Raw genomic sequence first — 24752 nt, forward strand, 5'->3', positions numbered from 1 at the left:
AATTATGTCTTTGAATGTGTAAGTCCAATGGTGAGGAGCACCTGTTGGCAGGATGAAATTTAAGCATTCTTGGAGCCCCTGGACATGCTGCTATCAAATAACGGTCAAAAACCCCATTCTTCATAACAGGAATCATTAAAAAATAATCTGCTCAATGAATCACTGCTTTTGTTTTAGATGTCTCATGTAAACAACAATATAATAAATAACTTCAGCATGTTTAACTAGAAGAATTAAAAAACAAAATTTGCTTATATATTCAATTCTTTTGTATTTTTAAAGAATTTAAAGTAACTTTTTTTAACCTGCACTTATTTTGTTTTCTTTGTCTTCCAGTCGTGTGTCCAGTGGCGTATGGGCTCTCAAGTTCACATGTTCATTTCTAAGTTGTTCCCCTTCATCTGGATCCATCCTCTTGATCTCTACTAGCTGGGCATTATCGGTAATATAACTCTCTGTGGCAAACATATTTCTCTTGTATCTGGATTTGCCAATGTAAGGGCTTTCGTCTGGGGCTTTATCAATGTCAACATACTAAAAACAAAATAAATAAATCTTATGACTTAATAAGTAACTGCTATGCAGTCGAGTGACATTATTCATTTTATTAATGAAGAATATATCACAGAATTGCCTAAATAGTAATCCTACACACATAGAAGTTTAAAAAAATATGTAATTCTTTTATCTTATTCTTAATATACTAAAAAGGAACTAGAACAAAAAATGGTCTCAAATGGATTACTCCTCCTATCCCCAAACAGTGAGCTGGATTGACTAAGAAAGTGCCTACAGTTATGTGGTTTTTGTTGTTGTTTTTAGCACTGCTGTATCTCTCAGATCAGAAATCTACATGTTTTATTTTGGTTTCTTGGCTGATATATAAGTAAAATATCAGTCTAATAAATTTTAAATGTTGAATTTTTACTAAAATAATTTTTCATAAAAATTTAGTATTTACTAAATACTAAATTTTTACTAAATCATATTTGATATGACATTTTATTATCATATATTATTTTATATGATACTGACTGGAGCTTGGAAGTTAAACAGTTCCCTGTTGCAGTGGCATTTATGGTATTTGTACAAATAATGGTTGACTAATAGTGAACCCACTGATTATTGAAAAAACAATGTAGGGAGATGTCTATTCCATGGTCACTGAAGCAGGCAGTGCACTTTTCCTGGAGGTTTGGATTTAAGGAAGCTGATCAACCACACTCTTGAGTGAGGTAACAGGATTAGAAGGGCTGCTTATGGTTACGAATATGGATGTGGGCAAATATCCTCTTGGGGCTTTTAACCTCTTTTGGACACTGCTCTACCTCACTGAGCCAAATAATTCACAGATTCAACCAAAATACTCTGCTGGTATCTTAAGAAAAACATGGAGTGGTTATTGATAAAATCATTTGAACATCTCCACCACCCTGCCCTCCCCTGCCCCATTCTATGCTGGCTTTAACTGTGGATTACTACAAAATCAAAATAACTCACCTCTGATGGATAATAATTCAGTGGCTCAAATTTAGCATCAATTTTATAAAAAGCCAATTCCTGTTCCAGTTCATACTGTTTCTGACATGCTCGAGTTAGTTCCATGGTCTTCTGCCTTAGCTATTGGCCCAATTTGATATGAAACAACACATAGATTCAGTAAGTTAGTATAAAGGTACAGTGGTGTGGCAAGCTCTAATTATAACTGATAATTAGATTTTTTAAAATCTCACAGCAAATAGAATAACATTAAGAGCATTTTATCTTAATTCTAAAATATTACAAAGAATGAAATACAAAATTATCATTTCATAAGAGATCACATAAAAGACCTTTGAAGTTTATATGTTATTTCAGGATACAATGAGTAAAAGTTTTAAAAATCATTTAAATTTGCCTTATCCAAACATGAAAATAACTCTGTATCAATTATTTTTAAGTAACTAGTCTACTAAGTACCTGCTTCCTGATTTCCCAATAACTGGTACTAATTTATTTAACTGACTCATGATAGTTTCAAATCATGGATAGAAATAATATTTGACATTTACTAAGAAATTAGAAGGAGCGAGAAGGATGAAAATAGGAGATTGGTTTTAATTGTTGTACTGATGTTGCTGTAGTATTTTGGCTAATGGCATCTCAGTTTTAAGTGTTCAGAACATTATTCTTTGTAATGGAGGATAAGGGATGTGAATAAGCTCAATCAGATCCAAATATAGGATATTAAATTTTTAATAAAGTAATCCTACTGTAATTACAACTTTTCAGTTATTCTTAGAAATTGTAGGAGCTAGAAGAAAAATCATCTAATCTAACCCTCTGAATTTATAAATAAAGAAACTGAGTCCCAGATTGGTGAACTGACTTGTCAAAAGTTACATCATTAGATTAGTGGCAGAAGTTAAATATTTTATTAACTACCAGTACCAGTCCCCTTTCTACTAAAGCAATCCTTGAGTTCATTTCAAAGGTCCACTAAGTGATTTCTGCTTTTTCATTCCCCCCAGCATCTGACAGTAGATACCAGACAAAAAAAGGCATGCAGAAACACTTCTTTAATATAAAAATGCAAGCTGAAGAAAATAAAACATAAACGAACATGAACATTTTACAAGGCCCGTGAAATCAAAGTCGTGCGTGATTTAGCTTTCAGTCACCTCCTGATTATCCAACTGAGTGGAAGTAAGGCTAACCTGGATAACAGGTAATTCTGACTGAGTACTCACTGTATGCCAGACACCATGCTAAGCATTTGACATATGCCATCTCACTGAATCTTCACAACTACCCTATGAGATGATAAAAGCTGTACAGAGAGGTTAAATAACTTGTCCAATTGCACAGCTGGTAGTGGAAGAGGCAGAGTTCAGTTCCAAGTTTCCCGATTTCAAATCCGACACTCTATTATACTACACTGCCTTCGATGTCCTGCTGCAGGGTGTCAAGCACATTACCCACATTGATGCTTTCACTGAATGCTCACAAGTCCCTGAGTCCCTAGAAGGCAACTCACAACCAACAATGTCAACTAATCTTGCGCTTCTCTCCCTAAAGATCAGTGGCAGTGGGGACAAACAAAGGCAAATGTGACTGAACGGTGGAGGCTATAGGGACTGGTCTCCACAGGCAAATACAGTTGACCCTTGAACAATGTCGGTTCGAACTGAGCAGGTTCACTTACACATACATTTCAATAGTAAATACTATAGTACTAGACGGTGGTTGTTTGAATCTGTGGATGCTGAGGAACTAAGGATATTGAGGACCAACTATAAGTTATACGTGGACTAACCCCTGTGTTGTTCAAGGCTCAACTTTAATAATGAATACTCTGTGCATCTTAAAGTACTTTTGTGTCTTTTACAGCAGTAGGCTTAGCATATAGTAAGCATTCAATAAATGTCCTTTGAAGAAATGCATAAATGGGAGCAAAGTGGGAGTCAAAGCCCGGGAAAGTATTAGCTGTGGATAATCAAGAGCTGACTGCAGTTAACATATTTACCAATAGGAAAAATGATACAAATTCTTTCCCCCACATTCAAATTCACTCTCCTATGTAAACAATCATTAAAAAAAATTATACATACACACAAGCACATTTCTCAAAAGGCAAGCCAGTTTCAAAACTTAAAATGTACATAAGGATATTAATACAAGTTTTCATGCAAACCATGAAAAACATAGTATACAATTCAGTCCTGAACAAACTACCTTTAAGGAAGAATAAAGAATCAGCAGAAAAGGGTCTGCAAGAAACCAAAACAAGGGCTAAAAGGAGAAAGAAGCAAACAGATACCATCACCTGGAGAATTCTAGAGAGTGAGGCTATAACAACATAAGCTGCTCTTTACTGACAACTTACCTTAGGAAGATATGGTTATTAATACCTGCATTATTCTCACATGGACACATTTTATCATCATTCTAATGGAGTTTTATATTTACCACCTTCCATTACTTAGCTTGATTCATTTCAAATCATTTTCATATTCATAACCTCACTTAGTCCTCACAACTCTGTGGGGCTGGCAGGACAGGTAAATCATCCTCATTTTAAAAATGAGGAAACAAGTACAGGAGTTTAAATAACTTGCAAAAAGACAATGAGTAACATTAATATTAAAGTTAACATTTGTTGGTGGCAGGAGAGGGGGACTACTACAGGTTAAATGGCCACCAGAAGTTTTCCTTCAATGTTACAATGCTTCATTTATAAGTTAATTGACTTACTATATGAGGAATTATTATATGAAACTAGAAAACATTATACAACTATAGGTGATATTATCACCAGATATTCTGCATAAGATAATGGAAAATGTTTTTCAAATGTAGGCTCTTGGAATAAGACACAGAATTTTTTTTTTTTAACATAGAATAGTCCTTTGGAATAATAAAAGAACTGGCAAAACAATATGAATTTGAAGAATACAAAATAGCTAAGAAATACATATGCAGTACTCAGCTCTCCAATACCTAAAGAAATGCGAAATTAAAGCAATGAGATTCCATTTTTTTCTATCCTATTTACAAGTTCAAAATAATACTATCAAGTGGGGGTGGGCTCTTTCACCCACTGCTATAGAAGTGTGAAGCAGTTATAAGCTTTTTGAGGGGTAACATTAATAGCTATCAAAATTTAAAACTTACAGTGATTATGCTAAGGAAGTACTAGTATGAACGCGTAAGGTATATATATATATAAAGATTTTCTCTATAGTATTGTTTCTAATAACAAAAAAGTGGAAGCAACTTAAATATTCATCAATAAGAGAAGATTAAATAAATCATGGAAAATCCGTATAGTGGAACACAATATACACTTTGAAAAGAATTTATGTGTGTGTGTATATATGTGTGCACATATATACACGTGTATGTATTTTTTTAACTTGGACAGCTGTCCAATGATATACTGTTTTGTAAAAAATAAGATGGTAGAATTTTTAAAAATATATAGTAAAATTTTTTTAAATCACAAAACATTCAAAAATATATATAATTACATATACACTATGTAATTATATATATATTGTAGAAGCATAGAAAACAAAAAGGATACATATTAACCTCCAAGGAATGTGGCAGGGGAAGAGTGAAACCTTCATTTCCTAGTGTATACATTTGTGTTGTCTGAATTTGTTATAATAAACATATAGTAACTTTGTATATAAAGTGTTTTTAAATAGTTAATGATAAAAGTAACATAATGACTCAAAAAGAGCACAGTCTGTCTTCTAACTGAAAACAATTACAGGAAAAAAAAACGAACAAAAACTGTTGACAATTTACAAAACATTTATTTACAGCATAAACATATCAACATAATAAACGAACAAAAGAGAAAACTAGACAACTATAATAATCCATAATTTTGGGATAGCACACAAATATAAAATAAAATATTTTGCCATGATTTTCAATGGGTTGACTTAACGTGCACCAGGGAGTCAGCATATGGAAATCATAATTTTTTTTGTCTTAATAATACAAGATGAATTCTACACTATGAAAAAGATCAATAACTCAGGAAAATTTATTAAATGTTCACAAATATCAAGTGATACCAAAGTAAGTACTGTGCTTATTTTAAGTACTGTTTTATTTTTGTATTTAAAATACAACTGTTAAGTGATGGCACAAAGAGTTCACTGCTAAAATAAAACTGATTGTAATATGTCTTCAATGATTTAATTACTCATCATTCCACTCTTATGGAATGGAGTGCAAAAGATCTATGCATATTATAAGACCATTGATAATCACTGGTTTATTAACATCATATATAATATGCCTTCAGAATACAGCAGACATATTTGAAAACTACCTTCAAATAAGAGGCATATGAAGGAAGCCACAAATGCTCCGAATGTTTGACTAACAGAGCTGGGAAAGCTGCCCTGTCTTTTATCATGTCCCCCTGACAAAGAAGAGCTCAAGAAAGAGGTAATTAAGTAGTATTTGGATTTCAAGTAACAATTTCCCTCTCTATACAGAGGAGGGAACGCTTTTTTTTCTTGCTTAAAAATGTAAGTGCTTAGGCAGAATTCTTGTCAATAAATCAAGTAACTAAGCCAGAATGCCAATCTTGAAAGGGGGATGCAAAAAAAAAAGATAACTGTATCAAGGATTCTGCTAATTATATGAGAAATACAATTCTCTAAGTTATGCACAGAGATCAGAAAAAGAACTGTCAAAAGAAAAAGAGAGTACCAATAGCTATTTTTTTCTTCAAGGAAAGTAGACTAATAATTTTACAGAATCAAATTATCAAGGTTGAAAAGGGCTTTTAGGGTGATTTAGTCCATCTCCCTGACCAATGTTTTTTTTTATCTTTTCCCTAAACCCTGAGCACATGGCCTGTTTCAGTGATAGCACACACATTCCAGAGTTATCACATTTTATCTCAAGACAGCTATTATATAGATTTCTTCTTCATTACTAAATGAAAAACTGTTTTCCTATAATTCTTTTTGCCATTTCTTAATTTTAACTCTTGGTACCTTCATCAATAACTCCAGTCCCTCTTCCATGAAACAGTCCTTTGACTATCTGAAAGCAATTGTCACAGCTCACTGGGTCTCCTCTTCTCCAGCCTGGACACCCCTGTTGCTTTGGCCACTTCTCAGACATGGTCTCAAGACCTTTGAAGCCGCTGGGTCAGGTACCTTCTGAAGATATGCTATCTAGTCTGTCTAAATCTTTCTCTTTTAAGATATCTTTTCTACCTATTTTAACCATAAAGCCAAATTATTTAAAATTTAAACATTAAAGATATGCATATATGGCAATTTGAAAGTGCTCTATGATTCTACTCCCCTAAAATAACTGCTGTCAAGAATTTGGTATACATTCTACCATTTGACTTACACATACTTATACTATTATATACTTCCTTTATATATAGGACCATACTTGATATACAGCTTGCTTTTTTTCATATAGCAATATATGTTAGACGTCTTTCCATATGAGGATATACAGCTCTGCCTTCCTTTGATAAGAACACTATTATTCTACCACATGGCTATCTACTGAGGGACATTTTAGTTATTCTCAATATTTTGTTAATATAGACAATAATGTAGTCAATGTCCTTGTATATATATGTGTATATGTATATTTATATACATACACACATGTATCTACATATATCTCTTTATACATTCTTGTACCATTTCTACAGACTATATTATTAGAAATATATATTATATTATACTATAACTTACATAATAACCAATAAATAATATAAATATTATATACAATATTTCCAATATACAGGACATAGGGTACATCCATTTAAATTTGGATAATTTTGCCAAATTGCTTTCTAAAAGTTTTTGCCAACGTACAGCCTCACCAACGGTGTTGTTGTTTAAAAAAATACAGACATCTAAGGGCAGTCTGACCAACTCCCCACGGTGTGGGGCTTCATCTTCCTCATTTGTTCTGGATATCATACTTTCACATAACACAGCTCAAGACAGTATGCATCTTTTGGGCAACCATACCATAGAGTGTGCAGTCAACTACAACCTGTCAAACCAGTTGCACATATTTCTGTTAAACCACATCTTCCCCATTTTATAGTCAGGAAGCTGTGTTTTTAGACCTAAGAACAAAGAATTTTCTATTTCAAGAGAATATAGTCAAGGCAATGTAAAATACGGACTTACCAGTTCATTTTTCGTGTTTAGGTTACTCTCTAGCTCCTCACAGCTCTGTTTTTGTAACATGGCCTCCTCTTTTAATGATTTGTTCAACTTATCTTGATTTTTAATTTCCTCGAGGAACCTTGTTTGTTTGCTTTTAAGCTCTTCAGTTTCCATCACCTTCTTCTCCAGGTCTCTTTCCAGTCTTTCTACCTCTTCTGCTAGTACAAATTTAATAGTTTATTGATCATTATATTTTCTATTTGAAGAAACATAAGACTATTTCTCAAATAATAACAAAAGAAGTCTTAGAATAGTATATATACAATTCTACTTTTAAAATTATTCACTATGGTTTTGGAAAAAAAGATTATTTTGAGCTAGAAAGTGATTTCTATTAAGAGGTAAGAAGGTATTACCATGTGGATAACAATTTTAAAAGATAACACAAAAATAAGGTGACTATAGGTGCGTGGGTTTATCTCTGGGCTTTCTATCCTGTTCCGTTGATCTATATTTCTGTTTTTGTGCCAGTACCATAATGTCTTGATTACTGTAGCTTTGTAGTATAGTCTGAAGTCTGGGAGCCTGATTCCTCCAGCTCCATTTTTCTTTCTCAAGATTGCTTTGGGGCTTCCCTGGTGGCGCAGTGGTTAAGAATCTGCCTGCCAATGAAGGTGACAGGGGTTTGGGCCCTGGCCCGGGAAGATCCCACACGCCGTGGAGCAACTAAGCCTGTGCACCACAACTACTGAGCCTGCGCTCTAGAGCCCGCGAGCCACAACTACTGAGCCTGCGTGCCACAACTACTGAAGCCTGCACGCCTAGACCCCATGCTCCGCAACAAGAGAAGCCACTGCAATGAGAAGCCCGTGCACCGCAACAAAGGGTAGCCCCCGCTCGCTGCAACTAGAGAAAGGCTGCGCGCAGCAACAAAGACCCAATGCAGCCAAAAATAAATAAATAAAAAATAAATTTAAAATTAGAAAAAGGGCTTCCCTGGTGGCGCAGTGGTTGAGAGTCTGCCTGCCAGTGCAGGGGACATGGGTTCGAGCCCTGGTCTGGGAGGATCCCACATGCCACGGAGCAACTGTGCCCATGAGCCACAACTACTGAGCCTGCGCATCTGGAGCCTGTGCTCCGCAACAAGAGAGGCCGCGATAGTGAGAGGCCTGCGCACCGCGATGAAGAGTGGCCCCCACTCGCCGCAACTAGAGAAAGCCCTCACACAGAAATGAAGACCCAACACAGCAAAAATAAATAAATAAATAAATTAATTAAAAAAAAAAGAAAATTAAAAAAAACTTCTTAAAAAAAAAGATTGCTTTGGCTATTTGGGGTCTTTTGTGTTTCCATACAAATTGTGAAATTTTTTGTTCTAGTTCTGTGAAAAATGCCAGTGGTAGGTTGAGAGGGATTGCATTGAATCTGTAGATTGCTTTGGGTACTATAGTCATTTTCACAATGTTGATTCTTCTAATCCAAGAACATGGTATATCTCTCCATCTGTTTGTACCATCTTTAATTTCTTTCATCAGTGTCTTATAGTTTTCTGCATACAGGTCTTTTGTCTCCTTAGGTAGGTTTATTCCTAGGTATTTTATTCTTTTTGTTGCAGTGGTAAATGGGAGTGTTTCCTTAATTTCTCTTTCAGATTTTTCATCATTAGTGTATAGGAATGCAAGAGATTTCTGTGCATTAATTTTGTATCCTGCTACTTTACCAAATTCATTGATTAGCTCTAATAGTTTTCTGGTAGCATCTTTAGGATTCTCTATGTATAGTATCATGTCATCTGCAAACAGTGACAGCTTTACTTCATCTTTTCCAATTTGGATTCCTTTTATTTCTTTTTCTTCTCTGATTGCTGTGGCTAAAACTTCCAAAACTATGTTGAATAACAGTGGTGAGAGTGGACAACCTTGTCTTCTTCCTGATCTTAGAGGAAATGGTTTCAGTTTTTCACCATTGAGAATGATGTTGGCTGTGGGTTTGTCATATATGGCCTTTATTATGTTGAGGTAAGCTCCCTCTATGCCTACTTTCTAGAGGGTTTTTATCATAAATGGGTGTTGAATTTTGTCGAAAACTTTTTCCACCTGCATGCTTTTATTCACACCTTCTCCCTGGAACTGTCTTCCTCTATCTCCTACTGGCGTATTTTGCATCCTCCAGGTCTTAGTTTTAAAAACTATTCTGAGAAGCCTGCCCTGACTCTACCCTCCCCAGGTTGGACACTTCTCAGGGATGCTATGATGCCACCCTGCACCTCTGACGCAGTCCTCATCACAGAGAGAGTTGGAAAATGTGATCAAATAGCTTGGCTGTCTGCCTTCTCCACTAAAGTTTTGTGAAAGCAGAAACCGCATCTATCTGTATTACCACTGGATCCCAAGAGCTCAGCATCACTAAAAGCTCTTAATTAACATCCAAAGTTGTGAATGAATTATAAGTACTTTAAACATTTCCCCAAACAGTGTATTTATATAATGACTTCCCCTTGCATTATTTATATTTTTTAATGATTCCAAAACATCAACTTCTGGGTAACAAATGTTGAGTTAGGGGGATCCAAAACAAATAAAAATCTACCATTTCTCAAGTATTGGATCAAACCATATGAAACTGTTGTTTTTATAAGTCAAAATGGACTAACTTGAACATACAGGCTCATGCCCTAACATTATCATGTTAGGCTATTTCATACCTTCCTCTTCCCTTCAAACCTCCCATACTCCTTCTATTTTCTTTTTCTTTCCAATCTTTTTTTTTAAATTAATTTTTATTGGAGTATAGTTGCTTTGCAATGTTGTACTCCTCCTATTTTCTTTCTCAGCTGATGACCTCTTATTTTATTGAGAAAACAGACCCCACCAGTGGGAACTTCCTCATCTTCCTACCACCAAGGCAACAAAACTACCCATACCTACACACATCTTCTCTCCCTTCTGATGGAGAAAGTGTCCCATCCCTCTTATCAATAGACAATCTTTCCTTTTTTTTTCTAATCTCATCTCCTGTCTTCTCAAGGACCAAAAGAACTAAGCCACGATTTGTCTCTCCACTCCGCTCTTGAATATTTTCTGTTGCTTTGATTACTAGCTTTGAGGTTTATTGCACTTGCTTCTCCATTTCCTGGTTGGAAGCTACTGGTGAAATTTTTTTAAACTTACTTTAAAAAATTCATTTATTAGGTACTAGGGGAGGAAACTGTGGGAGGCAATATCAAATCTTTACCCAAATGTCTCCCTCCCATTCAGTCTTCAATCTATAATCTAGCATTTGTCCCAGCCACTCCTGAACTGCTCTTGTCAAGCTCATCATCATGTTGTCAATCTAAAGCACTTCTCTGTGCTCATTTTTCTTCTTCATGTCTCAGCAACAGTCAGCATAGCTGACCACTTTCTCTTTTGAAATCTTCTCTGGGCTTCTGCAACCTACTACTTCCTGGTTTTCTCCTACCTTGCTGGCCTCTCTTTCTCAGTTTTCTTAACTGGCTCCTCTTCATGCTCTTCCAAACCCCTGCCTGAGTGAGCTAGTTGATTCCGGTGGAATTAAATATTATTTTTATGCTGATGAATCCCAAATTTATATCTCTAGGACAGATCTCTTGAACTCCAGACTCATATTTCTGATTCTCTTCTTGGTTGTCTCACAGACATTCAAACTCAACATTCTGAGTTCTCCCATTTTCCAAAACAATACTACCATCCAACCACTTACTCAAGCCAGAAGCTTGGGGATTATCCAATTCATTAGAAAGTGCTGCTGATGCTACTTCCAAAGCTGATCCGTCTATTCCACATCTACCACCTAAATACAGGCCACCAACATTTCTAAGGCAATAGCCTTCTAACATGTCCCTTTATCTCTATTTTGCCCTGCTTCAAATCATTCTCCATCCAGCATCAAAAATAATCTTAATATACAAACCCCCGCTTAAAAGTTGTCAGTGGCTTTCCACTGCACCTGGAATAAAATCCAAACCCCAAGGCCCTGTGCCATCTCTCCCCTCCCCATCTCTCCAAACTTTCACCTGGGCTATCCTCCAGTCATACTGATCTTCTTTCTGTCTCTTAACTCACCAGGGTCTTTCCAATCTCAAAGTACAAGCTGCTCCCTCTCCCTCAGGCCTTTCTTCACATGACTAATCCTCTCCTGCCTTTGCCTTCAGCTTATATGTCACTTCCTCAGAGAGCCATTCCTTTACACCACTTTCCAAAAAGGGGGTTCTCCTCTGTTACTTTATCTGGGTTTACTTGTTTTTTTGTCTATCTTCTCCACTAAAACACAAGCTGCACGAAGGCCAGTACCTTACGTCTTGATCACCATTATATCTTTAGTGCCAGATACAGTGCCTGGCTCACAGTACATGCCTAATGAATATTTGCTGAGTTCATTGATTTATGATGCCATTGTCTATGCAAATTTTTTTTTTTTTTTTTTCCGGTACGCGGGCCTCTCACTGTTGTGGCCTCTCCCGTTGTGGAGCACAGGCTCCAGACGCTCAGGCTCAGCAGCCATGGCTCATGGGCCCAGCCGCTCCACGGCATGTGGGATCCTCCCAGACCGGGGCACGAACCCGCGTCCCCTGCATCGGCAGGTGGACTCTCAACCACTGCGCCACCAGGGAAGCCCATATGCAAATTTTAATAGCATTATAAAGTTCATAATAAATATTTTTTTTCTGGATAATTTCTGAAATAAATTCCTCTCCCACCCAAATTTAGTTTTTTAAAAATATGTCACCTCACCTAAACTGAATCTCTCAAAAGCTTCCTGTCTGTCCTGAGTGGTTACTGGCTGACCTTCCAAACTTTCCAGTGAACGGAGGTGAAAAATGGTGAACTGGAGGTAATGAGGAAGGGTCACAACTGGATTTTCAGCTAGGATCACAGAAGTCAAATCTTGAAGGGGTTTCAATTTGCTTACATCTTGGAGCTGAAATGATAGGTAACATTATAATTGGTATAATTGAATTTAAAAATCATAAACATCAAGATGTTAAAAAAATAAATAAATAAATAAAATAAAAATCATAAACATACCTAAGGGAAGTAATAAATCAAGGAAATTGCTATTAACATGGCAAGCAACCTATTCATGAAACCTATTATCCAAAAGTAGTGATTTGAAGGGCGGAAAAGAAAGGAGTATTTGAGAATCTAAAATGTATCAAGGGCAGTATTAGGCATTTTCCATATACTATTTTATCTGTGACTCCTCACAAAAACCTATAAGAACCATCTTAATTTTCTAGATGATGAAACTGAGGTTCAAAGAATTTAGGTGACTTGCTCAAAGCTCAGAGGTTATATGTTAATGAAATAGGATTTGAATTCAAGACTGTGAAACTCTAATCCTATTATCTTTTCAGTATGCTGATTGAACAAATCAAAAATATAAATGGCTATAAAAAAGGAGTTTGGTAAATCTTCAGGTAACAGTTATACTTGATAGTTAAAAGAAATAAGGATATGTAGAGACACTCACAGTTCTGAAGTAAGATTTTTACATTTACCCAAAGAGGGATTTTAAAAGGTTGAGAAACACTACTATCAATAGCTAGTATAAATAAATCTCTCCCAAGTGGATGTGCACTCTTACTGAAGCCAATGTCAAATATGAACTGGGATGAGAAGGTCTTACAAAATTAGAAATAATAATAAGTATTTATTAAATGATTTTCCTGTTAACAGTCCTATCTAGGGATCAACTACTTTTGGAACATGTGTGGCAAATTTTAAATAGATTCATGGCTACCTCCTGCCATCACCCCATAAGCTCCAAGAGCTCCAAGGTGATGCTGTGTAACATGGCATGGGGCTTGGGTTGTGAGGCTCTTGGGCTGTCACAGTGAAATGGTAGAGTCACCTTACCAGATCTTTATAAAGATGAAATGAGAAAGCATAAACATTGCACAGCATTAAACAAATGTTATTTATTATTATTGGCTTCTACTGGTGAAAGTTTAAAATACTAAATAACTCTAATGCTGTATTCCTTATAGTTTTTAAAGTATTTTCACATCTATCATTTCATCTGAGCCCCATACCACTTCTGAAAGAAGGCAGGGCAGGGACTCTCTAATTTAAATAGTGAGTTTTAGAGAGATGAAAGATTCTCCAAAGGTCACAGAAGCAAAGTCTAGACCCATATTGGAAGTCACATCTTTTATTTTCTATTCTAAGACTTAAGTTCTTTAAATTATAGCAGGATTGTACCAATTTTAATACAGATTTAAGTAAATTAATGTTTTTACTTTTCAATGCTTATTGAATATCTAACTGTATAAATATCACAAGGAAATCATAAAATATACTCCAGAGAAAAATACACATCATTATTAGCTTATGTGAACCACGAAAACAAAGTTGCCCTACTATAAAAAGCTAGTGATTAACACTTCTTGTAACACCTAACACTATAATCAAGATTAATTCAGATTAATTCACAAGTTTGAAAAAAAAGAACTCTGCTCTAGCCATTCAGTGACATGGATTCGGGCACAAGTTGAATGACTTTGGGTAAGAGAGTTACCCTCTCTGAGACTTTACTTGAAAATGGGATAAGACAATGGTACCTAACTTACAGAATTATAAAAATAATCCCTGCACTGTCTCCTTAACAAGAGTATTTTGAGGCTCAAATGAAATGAAAGATGGGAAAATGCTAAGAGGTCAACTTTTAGCTACCATGGAACCATGCAAAACCAGGACTGCCTATATTTAATTACCATAGAGAATACTAGCTTATGTCTGAATTTGATGTTTTGTCAAAGAACCAAAGACATTAGAAGAAGTCCCATTTTAAAAAAAACTTAGATTTTAATTTTTTGCTTCAACAAATCCAAAAATTTTTTAAATATTCTTGCTACTTTGAATAACTTACCGATGATATCTTGTTGCCTTTCAGATTGAGGACTCGCAAACATTTTAACTTCTTCCCTAACCATACTGGAATATGTTCAATTTCATTTCCCGCAAGGTTTAGCTTTTGCAGATTATGCATATTTTCTATACCTTCAATTTTGCTGGAAACCAAAGGGTAAAATCAAACTTAGTAATAAGTACAATGATAGTGCCCCTCCATTGTATTTTAAGAATAAACAGGCTTGGTTTTATGTGGAGTTACTTTCCATAATTATAATTTATAAATGAGAATTTAAAAAGAGTGGCTAAAAACAAATTTACCAGAACAGCTCTAGTAAACTCTTCATTACTGTCTGTGCCCAGGAATCCTACCTATCTTACTATCAGACTTTAAGATCCCACAACACAGAAGAGTCTGTCTGTAGCATTCTCACTAACCACTGTGAAGACTACTAGTGGACAGCAAGGGGAGAGCTAGAAAGTTCAACAGCACACACTGTGCTATGTGCTACAGCCCTGCATAAGAACAAGATGTCCTTAACTATTACCTTAAATCATCAACAAAAGATTAGCTATGCCAGCAGGATATGGCTGCTACTTTGAGCTGGTGGACCCCCAGAATGATACTGTATTTATGAACAAAAATATTTTAATCAGAATATTTAAATTAATAAAACATTATCACCCATATTCAGGAATTTTCATTGATGAAATACTTTCCCAAGTTGATTCCAATTTAATTCCTTGGTCAATTCTCTATACTGGGCAAATATTTCCAAGCTTCTTTATTTTCAGTTTTATTTTGCTGAAATTATTTTCATCAGGATCAATTTTTTTATACACACTTTACATTAAGGATTTGATTCATTAATCACTTTTTTTCCCATTTCATTTTTGCCATATTAGAGGTTCTGCTACTGTTAGTTGTTTTGTTCTCTGGCCATTATATATACCAAGTCTTATGTGGAGGGAAAATACATAGATATAAAGATATTCAAGATTTGATAATTGTATCATTTTGCCTATAACAAGTTTTCTATGTGCATTTTTAGCAACTGTCAGTTTTATTATGTTTATTTCTCAGAGTAATATATATTATGAAGTGGAAACAAGATAGTGTGTATTTATTACAGCAATGAGCAAAGAACATTAGGATAAATACATAAATACATAGGCTCAAAACAGGTTGAATAAATACATAGGCTCAAATACATAGGCTCAAAACAGGTTAAATACATAGGCTCAAAACAGGTTGAAATATCTTTAGGATCAAAATGACAGGGTTAAAACATTCTGCTTCATGCCACCTTTTTTAATGAAATAAGGCAGTTAATCAGACTACATCTGGGAAAACTTCCTGTCAAAAATGGAATTAAGATAAAATTTGGTACTCAAAAAATGTATCTCCTTCTTTGTTAATGACAGACGTTATTCTGTACTTTAGTAATGCCAAAATATGGCAGCTATCATATGTGAAGGGCTAGACTACAAATGAATAAGAATCAAAGTGCCTGATCTTTCAAAGGATTCTTTCAGTAACATAGCAGCATTAATCTACCTCTTTAACAAAGATGACGACCCTGCAGTGCCACCCAAAGAAGTATTTACTTACCAGATTTTGTTATATGATAAGTTGAGCTCACGTAATTTCAACAGCTTGTCTACCTTCTCAATCTTCCCTATTAGATTATGGCTGAGATTCAGTATTTCAAGTTTAACACATTTTTCCAAATTTTCGATATACTAATTGGAAACAAATGAATAAATACTTTATATAACAGATGCCTCGACATAAGCACGACATATAAGCATGTGCTGATCAGTCACCGGAGACTAAGCCTTTACTGCTTCCCCGGAAAATCCTCTGGTGTGGCTCTCCTCGGCCAGGAGTGGCCACTCTCTCCAGGTCGCCAAACTCTCCTTGCCCCTCAGCGGACAACACTTCCTACGCACTAAGAAACTGAAGACTATCCAATGAGAATTTCCCCATCAATCCTTTTCTCCACCTCGTCTTTTCTATGCCTCTCCCTTTCTCCCCTCTTCAAAGTTCAACTAGGTACTTACGCTCTTGCATAACCTTACCCATCTCTTCCCCTTGTGTTCCTGTATCTCCAATCTCTTTCTCTCTCCTGGATCTTCCCCTCAAGTTCAAAAACAGTCACTTTTCAACAGATATTCATTTCCCACTCACTACATGTCAGATGTGGCGCCGGGCAATGGCGGTATACTGGTGAACCAGACTATTTCCCTGCTGCAGGAGCCTATGTTCAACATGCTCAGTCTCCTCTATATAATACAAATCACCTCACTCCCAACTTGCTTCCTACCAAGCTTTCATTTTATCACTCTTATTTGCCACCATGTTCTCATAAAAGTTGTGAATATTTGCTCACTCTGAGGCCTTCCATTCACTATTATTCTATTGGCAAGGCAATATATCTTCCACCCTTACTATGTATTCGAAAAGTTCTCTCCAAGATCACCATTCATTCATCCATTGCAACAAATATTTATCAAACATGGATTGATTATGTGTCAGGAGCTGTTCTAGGTACTGGAAATATGGAAAAACAGTGGTGAATAAGGAAAACAAGGTTCTTGATTTCATTCACAGGGGAAGCCAATAAACAAATAAAGAAACAAAATTTTTAGGCACTGAAGCATACTAACAAGAAAATAAAGGTAACGTGATGTGACAGAGTGCAAGGCACCAAGAGGGCAGATTTTGTCTGCTGTGTTCACTACTATAGTACTAGTGCCTGGCACATGGTAGGTGCTAAATAAATATCTATTGAGTGAAAGAATGAGAGGGAGTGACTGAGGAGAAGGTGGCTAACTGCAATTGGGTTAAGAGAAGGCTTCAGAGAGAGAGGAAGTGCATGGAGTTGAGACCCTAATAATAAGCCAGTTGTGTGAACATCTGGGGACAGAGAATACCAGGCAGAGAAAAAAATGCAAAGACCCTAAAAGAATGAACCTGGTTGGTTTAAGAAATAGAAGGAAGGGCTTTTTAAACTGCCAGATCAAATAACTTCTTCCAAGTTTTCATCCTATTTGCTGATTCGGTGACATTTTATAGCATATCCTTTCTGCCTGACGTTCTCTCAACTTTGGCCCCCGTTCATCATACTCTTGGATCTTCTATTCCAACAGCCCCTTCGGACTTTTTCACTGGGTCTGTCTCTCCCACGTGCTCACTCTCTTTCTCTGATTCCCTCTCACTATTTCTCCTCTTAATCCTAGGCATTCTTCACACTAAGCTCTAAATTCCCAGAGATCAGAAACTAAGCTTATTGACTTCTGTATCTATTCCCACAGCCTAACATAATGCCTGGCATATAATAACCACACAGTAAAGATTTACTAACTTGATATTTCATTTTCACACCCTTTAAACTCCAAGATGTCTCCTTTTTTCCTTTTTAATTACACAAGACATAAATATATTCTAATAAAAATTTCAAACAAAACATAAAAAGCTCTCTTCATCAGGTCTGCAGGCCCCCATAAAAAATCTCACTGCTCAAAAGTAACCATTGTTAAGAGGCTGGTGTATATACACATACATATACATATGTATACATATAGGCCTTTCTATTCATTTACATCTATATATACATAGATAGAAAAACAATTTTAAAAAATATATTTTGAGACCTTGCTATACAAAATATTTTAGAATTTGTTTGTTGCATTTAAATATACTGGAACATTTCCCCACATTAATACATAGAGTTCTGGGGTTTTTTGGGTTTTGTTCTTGTCTTTTAAGAAACTTGATAGTATTTCATGGTATATTGCACCATAATTTTTTAAAGCAATCCCCTATTGACAGACATTTGGTTATTTCTAATTTTTCCATCTTAAATAATGCTTAATAAACATGACTATTCAGACAATTTTGGATACGTGTGCAAATATTAATAGATATCAAGGAGTAGAACTGCTGTGTTGGTGAGTATAAACTCAGTAAGTATAAACTCGATTGCTGGATCAAACAAATACATTTGAAATTTTGATAAATACTATCAAACTGTTTTCCTAAAATGCTGTACTAATCTATACATCCACTAAGACCATATGAGAATACCCATTTCTCACACCTTTCTGAACACTGAAATAATCTTTTTAATTATTGTCCATCAGACATACAAGATGGAAAATGGCATCAAACTATTGTTCTATTTCACACCTCTTTGATACGAATGAAATTGAACATATTTTCATGTTAACATTAGCCATTTATAATATTTTTGTGAACAAACTGTTCATATCCTTTGCACATTTTCCATTTAGCTGTCTCTTTCTACTGAACTGTAGGTGCTCTATATATTATGTGGATATTGTTACATATGCTGGAAACACTATCTGCCAGCTTGTTGTTTTGCTTTAACTTTTTAAAAGATATCGTTCATTAAACACAACTTTTTAAGTTTTTTAAGTAAGCTAAATCTGTCAATATTTTTCTTTGTGGTATTAGGGTTGGTGTTTGCTTAGAAAGGCCTTCCCAACTCTAAGATTTAAAAATATATTCTCCTATATTATTTCCTAATAATTTTATAGCACTTTTGTTGGTTGATTTTTGTTTCATTTTCATTAAGATTTTCAATCTTCTGGAATTAATTTTTGTGACTAATGTAGTAGGCATCTACGTTTATATTATTTCCAATTAAAAAATTAAGTTGTCTATTACAATGTGCTCATGTTGTATAGTTTATGAATAAAGTAGTGAACAGTCTAGAGCAGGGATCCGCAAACTTCTGTAAAAGGCCAAATAGTAAATATTTTTGGCTTTGTGAGACAGTCTCTTTGACAGCCGCTTACCTCTGCCATTGTAGTGCAAAAACAGCCACAGACAATATGTAAACAAAGGAGTGTAGCTCTGCTCCAAAAAAACTTTATTAACAAAAATAGGCAGTAGGCCCAATGTGGCCTACAGGCTGTAGTTTGCGGACTCATTCTAGAGAGAATCAATAATGTGTAGAATAATAGGAGCTTACGAATTTGAAGATGTCACACTTCTGATGGAGAACTTTCACTAGAAACGATAAAAGATCTGCAACAAATTCGGTGACATTAGGGTGCTGTGAATGTAATATACTCTTTTAAAAAAAAATTTAAAGCACATAAAAATTAAAAACAATGTGTGTATTCAGAAATGTTGGTAACCTACCCTAAATTTCTTGCCACCATCTTTAGAAAGTGAAAGGTTCAGAGATTTTACCAAGGCCAAATTGTCCTGTTTAGTAAGTTTTTTAACCAGGGCCTCGGTAATATATCGAACTCCTTCATGTGAATCAGCTTCTGAAATTACACAAACAGACCATTATCAGTAGAGGAAGACATGAATACTTTGAAAAACAAATCGTCTTGATGTTATATAACAAAAAAATTTTTTAAAGCAATGCAAATGTAAAAACAGCTGGCTAGTTCTATTTGCAATGTTTTAATAATAATATTTTACTTTATGTAGCATTTCATAATAATGACAATAACAGTTATACTCTATAAATATTAATTGTGTGCAAGCTTTGTGCTGAATACTTTACATATAATCTGGGGACTTCCCTGGTGGCTCAGTGGTTGAGAGTCCACCTGCCAATGTAGGGAACACAGGTTTGAGCCCTGGTCTGGGAAGATCCCACATGCTGCAGAGCAACTAAGCCCGTGCGCCACTACTGAGCCTGTGCTCTAGAGCCCGCGCACCACAGCTACTGAGCCCGCGTGCTGCAACTACTGAAGCCCGCGCGCCTAGAGCCCATGCTGTGCAACAAGAGAAGCCACCGCAATGAGAAGCCCGTGCACCGCAACGAAGAGTAGCCCCCGCTCCCCGCAACTAGAGAAAGCCTGCGCGCAGCAATGAAGACCCAACGCAGCCAAAAATAAAATTAATTAATTTAAAAATTTTAATTTGTACAACAAACTTTTGGGATAGAAATTACTGTTCCCCTTTATAAAAGAAATTATAATAATTTATTCAAGATCTTGCAGCTAGAAATGTGCAAATCTAGGACTTGAACCTAGGCAGATGAATCTAAAATTTATACTTTTAATTATATGCAGCACTGAGGTTTTTAGCAGTATTTTAATGTTAGCTATTTTTAAAAATATATATATTGGCATTATTTGTTTGTTTTTTAAAATTCTAATCTGAAGTTCAAAAACACTGGAATTCTTAAAAATCCTCTTGTGGTGCTCCAAGGACAAAGAATGACCCTCCTTCAAAAAGTTTCAGCGTTATACCCCCTATCGACTCTTTTTGCGGTACGCGGGCCTCTCACTGCCGTGGCCTCCCCCGTCGCGGAGCACAGCGGAGCACAGGACTCGCGGAGCACAGCGGAGCACAGGACTCGCGGAGCACAGGACGCGCAGACTCAGCGGCCACGGCTCATGGGCCCAGCCGCTCCGCGGCATGTGGGACCCTCCTGGACCGGGGCACGAACCCATGTCCCCTGCATCAGCAGGCGGACTCTCCACCCGCGGAGCAGAGCGGAGCACAGGACTCGCGGAGCACAGGACGCGCGGAGCACAGGACGCGCAGACTCAGCGGCCACGGCTCATGGGCCCAGCCGCTCCGCGGCATGTGGGACCCTCCCGGACCGGGGCACGAACCCATGTCCCCTGCATCAGCAGGCGGACTCTCCACCACTGCGCCACCAGGGAAGCCCCCCTTACCGACTCTTAATCGCCTTCCCTACCATGTTGCCATGGTTACGAAATTCCTGAGCCCACCTGGGCACGCCCGCCTGGGCTACCGGGCCTGTCCCAAATAAGGAAAGGCATCTGCCCTTTCCCACTCCCACGCTATAGAAGGAAGGTATATGTGCCTCGACCAATCAGTAAATGAAATTTTCACCTCGGACCATTCCTTTGTTTTCTGGCTATAAAAGCTGATCAATAGCACATGTTTGGGCCCGACTCTCCCAGACTACTAGGAAGTCGGCCCGCTGTTCTGGCAGCAACCCTTCCCTCTAATAAATTCTATCTTCTTTACATTCTGCCTTGAGTCTGGAAATTCTTTTCCAACCCACGTTCAGATGACACCTCTTTTCCTATTTCTTTTTTATGGTAGGAAACTCAAATTTGTTGCTCTTTTAAATATAGAGGATCATAACACAGTTTATAGAGATAAAGTACTAACTTAATGGATAGCACACCCTATCTTAAGACCTTCCTGGATATTGCAGTCACAGCTTGTTAAAGCCATGTTAGTATAGCACAAGGAACTCTACTCAGTACTCTGTAATGGCCTATATGGGAAAAGAATCTAAAAAAGAGTGGATATATGTATATGAATAACTGATTCATTTTGCTGTACACATGAAACTAACACAACATTGTAAATCAACTATACTCCAATTTAAAAAAATATTTTTAAAAAAGCTATGTTAAATTCTGCAAAACCATCCAAAAAAAAGAGAAAATTGCCTCTTGGTTCTTTCTTTATGAATCAAAGATAATTAATCCTGGGTTCAGATCCAGGCTGTGGGCCAAAGTTTCCCGATGATTACTCATAATAAGTTAATATTACATTTATTTTGGTTCAAAATAAAATAATTTTTAAAATTTGGGCCATTCTAGGAAAGAACATATTCTAAAATATTAATCAAATTAGAAATAACAGGGCTTCCCTGGTGGCGCATTGGTTGTGAGTCCGCCTGCCAATGCAGGGGACACGGGTTCGTGCCCGGGTTCAGGAGGATCCTACATGCCGTGGAGCAACTGGGCCCGTGAGTCATGGCTGCTGAGCCTGCGCGTCCGGAGCCTGTGCTCCGCAATGGGAGAGGCCACAGCAGTGAGAGGCCCGCGTACCACAAAAAAAAAAAAAAAAAAAAATTAGAAATAACAATGTACCAATGGGCAGCAAGGGTACAGTCAACTCAAGGCTGATAATGTTTATTAATAAACACTGGTCAATATTCATGTCAACAGAGTTTGATGACTGTGATTTCATGACTTAGCAAAGAAATCACATAGTTTTCTTTCACACTTAATCACATTATAGATTCCCAGACTAACAGAATGCTTTTAAGAAAAAATAAAAACCTTGGTGGAAGAGGGAAGAGATATGGGAACATATGTATATGTATAACTGATTCACTTTTTTATAAAGCAGAAACTAACATAATGTATATAAATGTCAAACCACTATGTTGTACACCTGAAACCAATACTGTACTATACTTCAATTACAAAAAGAAAAATAAAAACTCTGCTATATACTAATTAAAAAAAAAAAAACCTTGGTGGAACATTTATATGTCCCTTATGTGGAAATTAGTCCATTCACAGATTGCTAATAAGCAAGATGCTAATAAGCAGACTGGAATAACCCAGGGGTGGATAGCATTTTTATACTGAATTAAGGCACTCCATTCTGAAGTGAACAGATATGCCCTCCCCACAGCCAAGGATTATGGTAAATTTGGCATATGAGCTTTAAGGCACTCTCCCACCACAGGAAATAAAGCTTCCTCTTTCAGGAAACTCCCTTCTCCTACCGCTTTTAGACATCTTCACCCTCACCCAGAAGCCTCCATCCCCCCACTGTCCCTACACAATTTCTGTCAATAAAAAACAATGGTTCAAGTTAGTAGTTGGATATATGTTACATTTGGACCAAAAATGTAAGTTGAATATTTTCCATCTGTACTTAAGAGTATTTGGTGAAATTCTTAGATTAAAAGCAATACCTTGATGGTCTTGGTAGTCCAAAAGCATAGGGTTTTCACCTATAATCTCAACTTGCTCATACCACTGTCTTCCAGAATGAAAAGGTAGAGTCTCGGATCCACTTAAAGGTGAAAGTGACCTAGATCTCATATTGGACGTAACAGATGATGGACTAGGAGAGTGAGATGATGGTGGCGTCTTTGCTTTGGAAATTTTTTGCTGAGGACCTTTCTTCATTGCAAGAATAAAGCCAGGTATCCATCAAAACCTGTAAGAGTTTCCAGTATATTTAACAAGGTTAATTTTTAGAGCTATCAAAACTATTTATTTCTAGAATTTTCAAGACTACAGAAGTTATAGATGCTAGAACCCAAACTACTCCAAGCTGATGGGAGCAGACACTATTTCAGACATTGCTGATTACTTTACCAGAGGGAAGAGACCTCTAGAGGGTCTGTACTGACACATACTCCAGCCAGAAGCCTTACCTGTCATGACGGTTCTCAATTTATTGGACCAAACTTGTCACAATGTCTCTTCTACCCATAAGGGGTCCTAGATTGAAGGAAGGTGGAAATACTTGGCAACCAGCAGTATTTCATACTGATGAGCAGTCTCTCCTTCCTGAAACAGTTTCTTCCTTTGGCTTCTGGGACGCCATCCTCTCCTATCCTTCCGTCTCCCTGGCCACTCCTTGGCCTCCTTTGCTGGCCAAGGCTCTCCTATTCAATCTTTAAATGTCAGAGCTCCTCAAGTCTCTTCTGGTCTTTCTAATCTTAATTTAGACAATCTAATGAACACCCATGGTTCCCAACGCCACCTGTATACTAATATTTATATTTTCAATCCAACCTTTCTCCGAGTTCCAGACTCCTATTCCCAACTGCTACCTGACATCTCATTGGCATCCTGAATCAACATGTCCAAATTGAATTTATCATTTCTCTCATTCCTCCCTCATTTTCCTCCCACCCTGTTCCTCCTCCAGTGTTCCCTAACTATGAACAATGCTCTTGGGAATAAGACAGAAACCTGGGAGTCATTCTTGATGCTTCCCTTTCCCTTTTCCCCATAACCAAACGATCACCAAGTTTTGTCAATTCTACCTCCTAAATATCTCTCAAAATAGTCCATTCTTTCCATCTCCACTGTCGTCTACTCTAATCCACGCCCTCATCAAACTACTAATAATAGCTTCTAACTGATCTGTCTACAAGCTCTCTTGCCTTCCTCCTCCATCACTACATTGCAGCCAGACTGATCTATTTTAAAAGTTAATCTGTCTGTAATAAATGAAATATTTACCATGACCTATGAGGTCCCCCATAATACAGCCTTGTCTCTAGCCTCACATCTGTCACTGGTTCCCTCAACTCTGTGGCTCCAGCCACACGGACCTCTACATCTAATTTCTTCTGCTATAAATGCTTGCCCTCAGTCTTGTCTTTTCGTTTTTTAAAACTCTTCAGAAATTCTCTCCATATAATCTGGATATTAACCCTAATCAGATATATGATTTGCAAAAATTTTCTCCCATTCTGTGGTTTCCTTT

General features: G+C 36.7%; 1 protein-coding gene across 9 annotated transcripts in view; it reads right to left on the reverse strand.

Annotated features, from left to right (window-relative positions):
• CNTRL (centriolin) overlaps window positions 1-24752 on the reverse strand; it is an 87476-nt gene that overhangs the window by 57177 nt on the left and 5547 nt on the right. For 4 of the 9 annotated variants that reach the window (XM_067743464.1, XM_067743468.1, XM_067743462.1 and 1 more), the window contains exons 2-10: window positions 23221-23468; window positions 19701-19831; window positions 16140-16270; window positions 14547-14688; window positions 12410-12596; window positions 7680-7876; window positions 3715-3771; window positions 1501-1620; window positions 306-534 (exon numbers count right to left, since the gene is read on the reverse strand). In XM_067743464.1, coding sequence (XP_067599565.1) covers window positions 306-534; window positions 1501-1620; window positions 3715-3771; window positions 7680-7876; window positions 12410-12596; window positions 14547-14688; window positions 16140-16270; window positions 19701-19831; window positions 23221-23437 — 1411 coding nt within the window. In that variant the 5' untranslated portion in view covers window positions 23438-23468. The remainder of the gene's footprint in view (window positions 1-305; window positions 535-1500; window positions 1621-3714; window positions 3772-7679; window positions 7877-12409; window positions 12597-14546; window positions 14689-16139; window positions 16271-19700; window positions 19832-23220; window positions 23469-24752) is intronic. The other 5 variants (XM_067743465.1, XM_067743463.1, XM_067743470.1 and 2 more) reach the window with 3 other exon arrangements.

The sequence above is a fragment of the Pseudorca crassidens genome, chromosome 7 (genome assembly GCF_039906515.1).
Source record: "Pseudorca crassidens isolate mPseCra1 chromosome 7, mPseCra1.hap1, whole genome shotgun sequence".
In the NCBI taxonomy this organism is placed as follows: Eukaryota; Metazoa; Chordata; class Mammalia; order Artiodactyla; family Delphinidae; genus Pseudorca; species Pseudorca crassidens.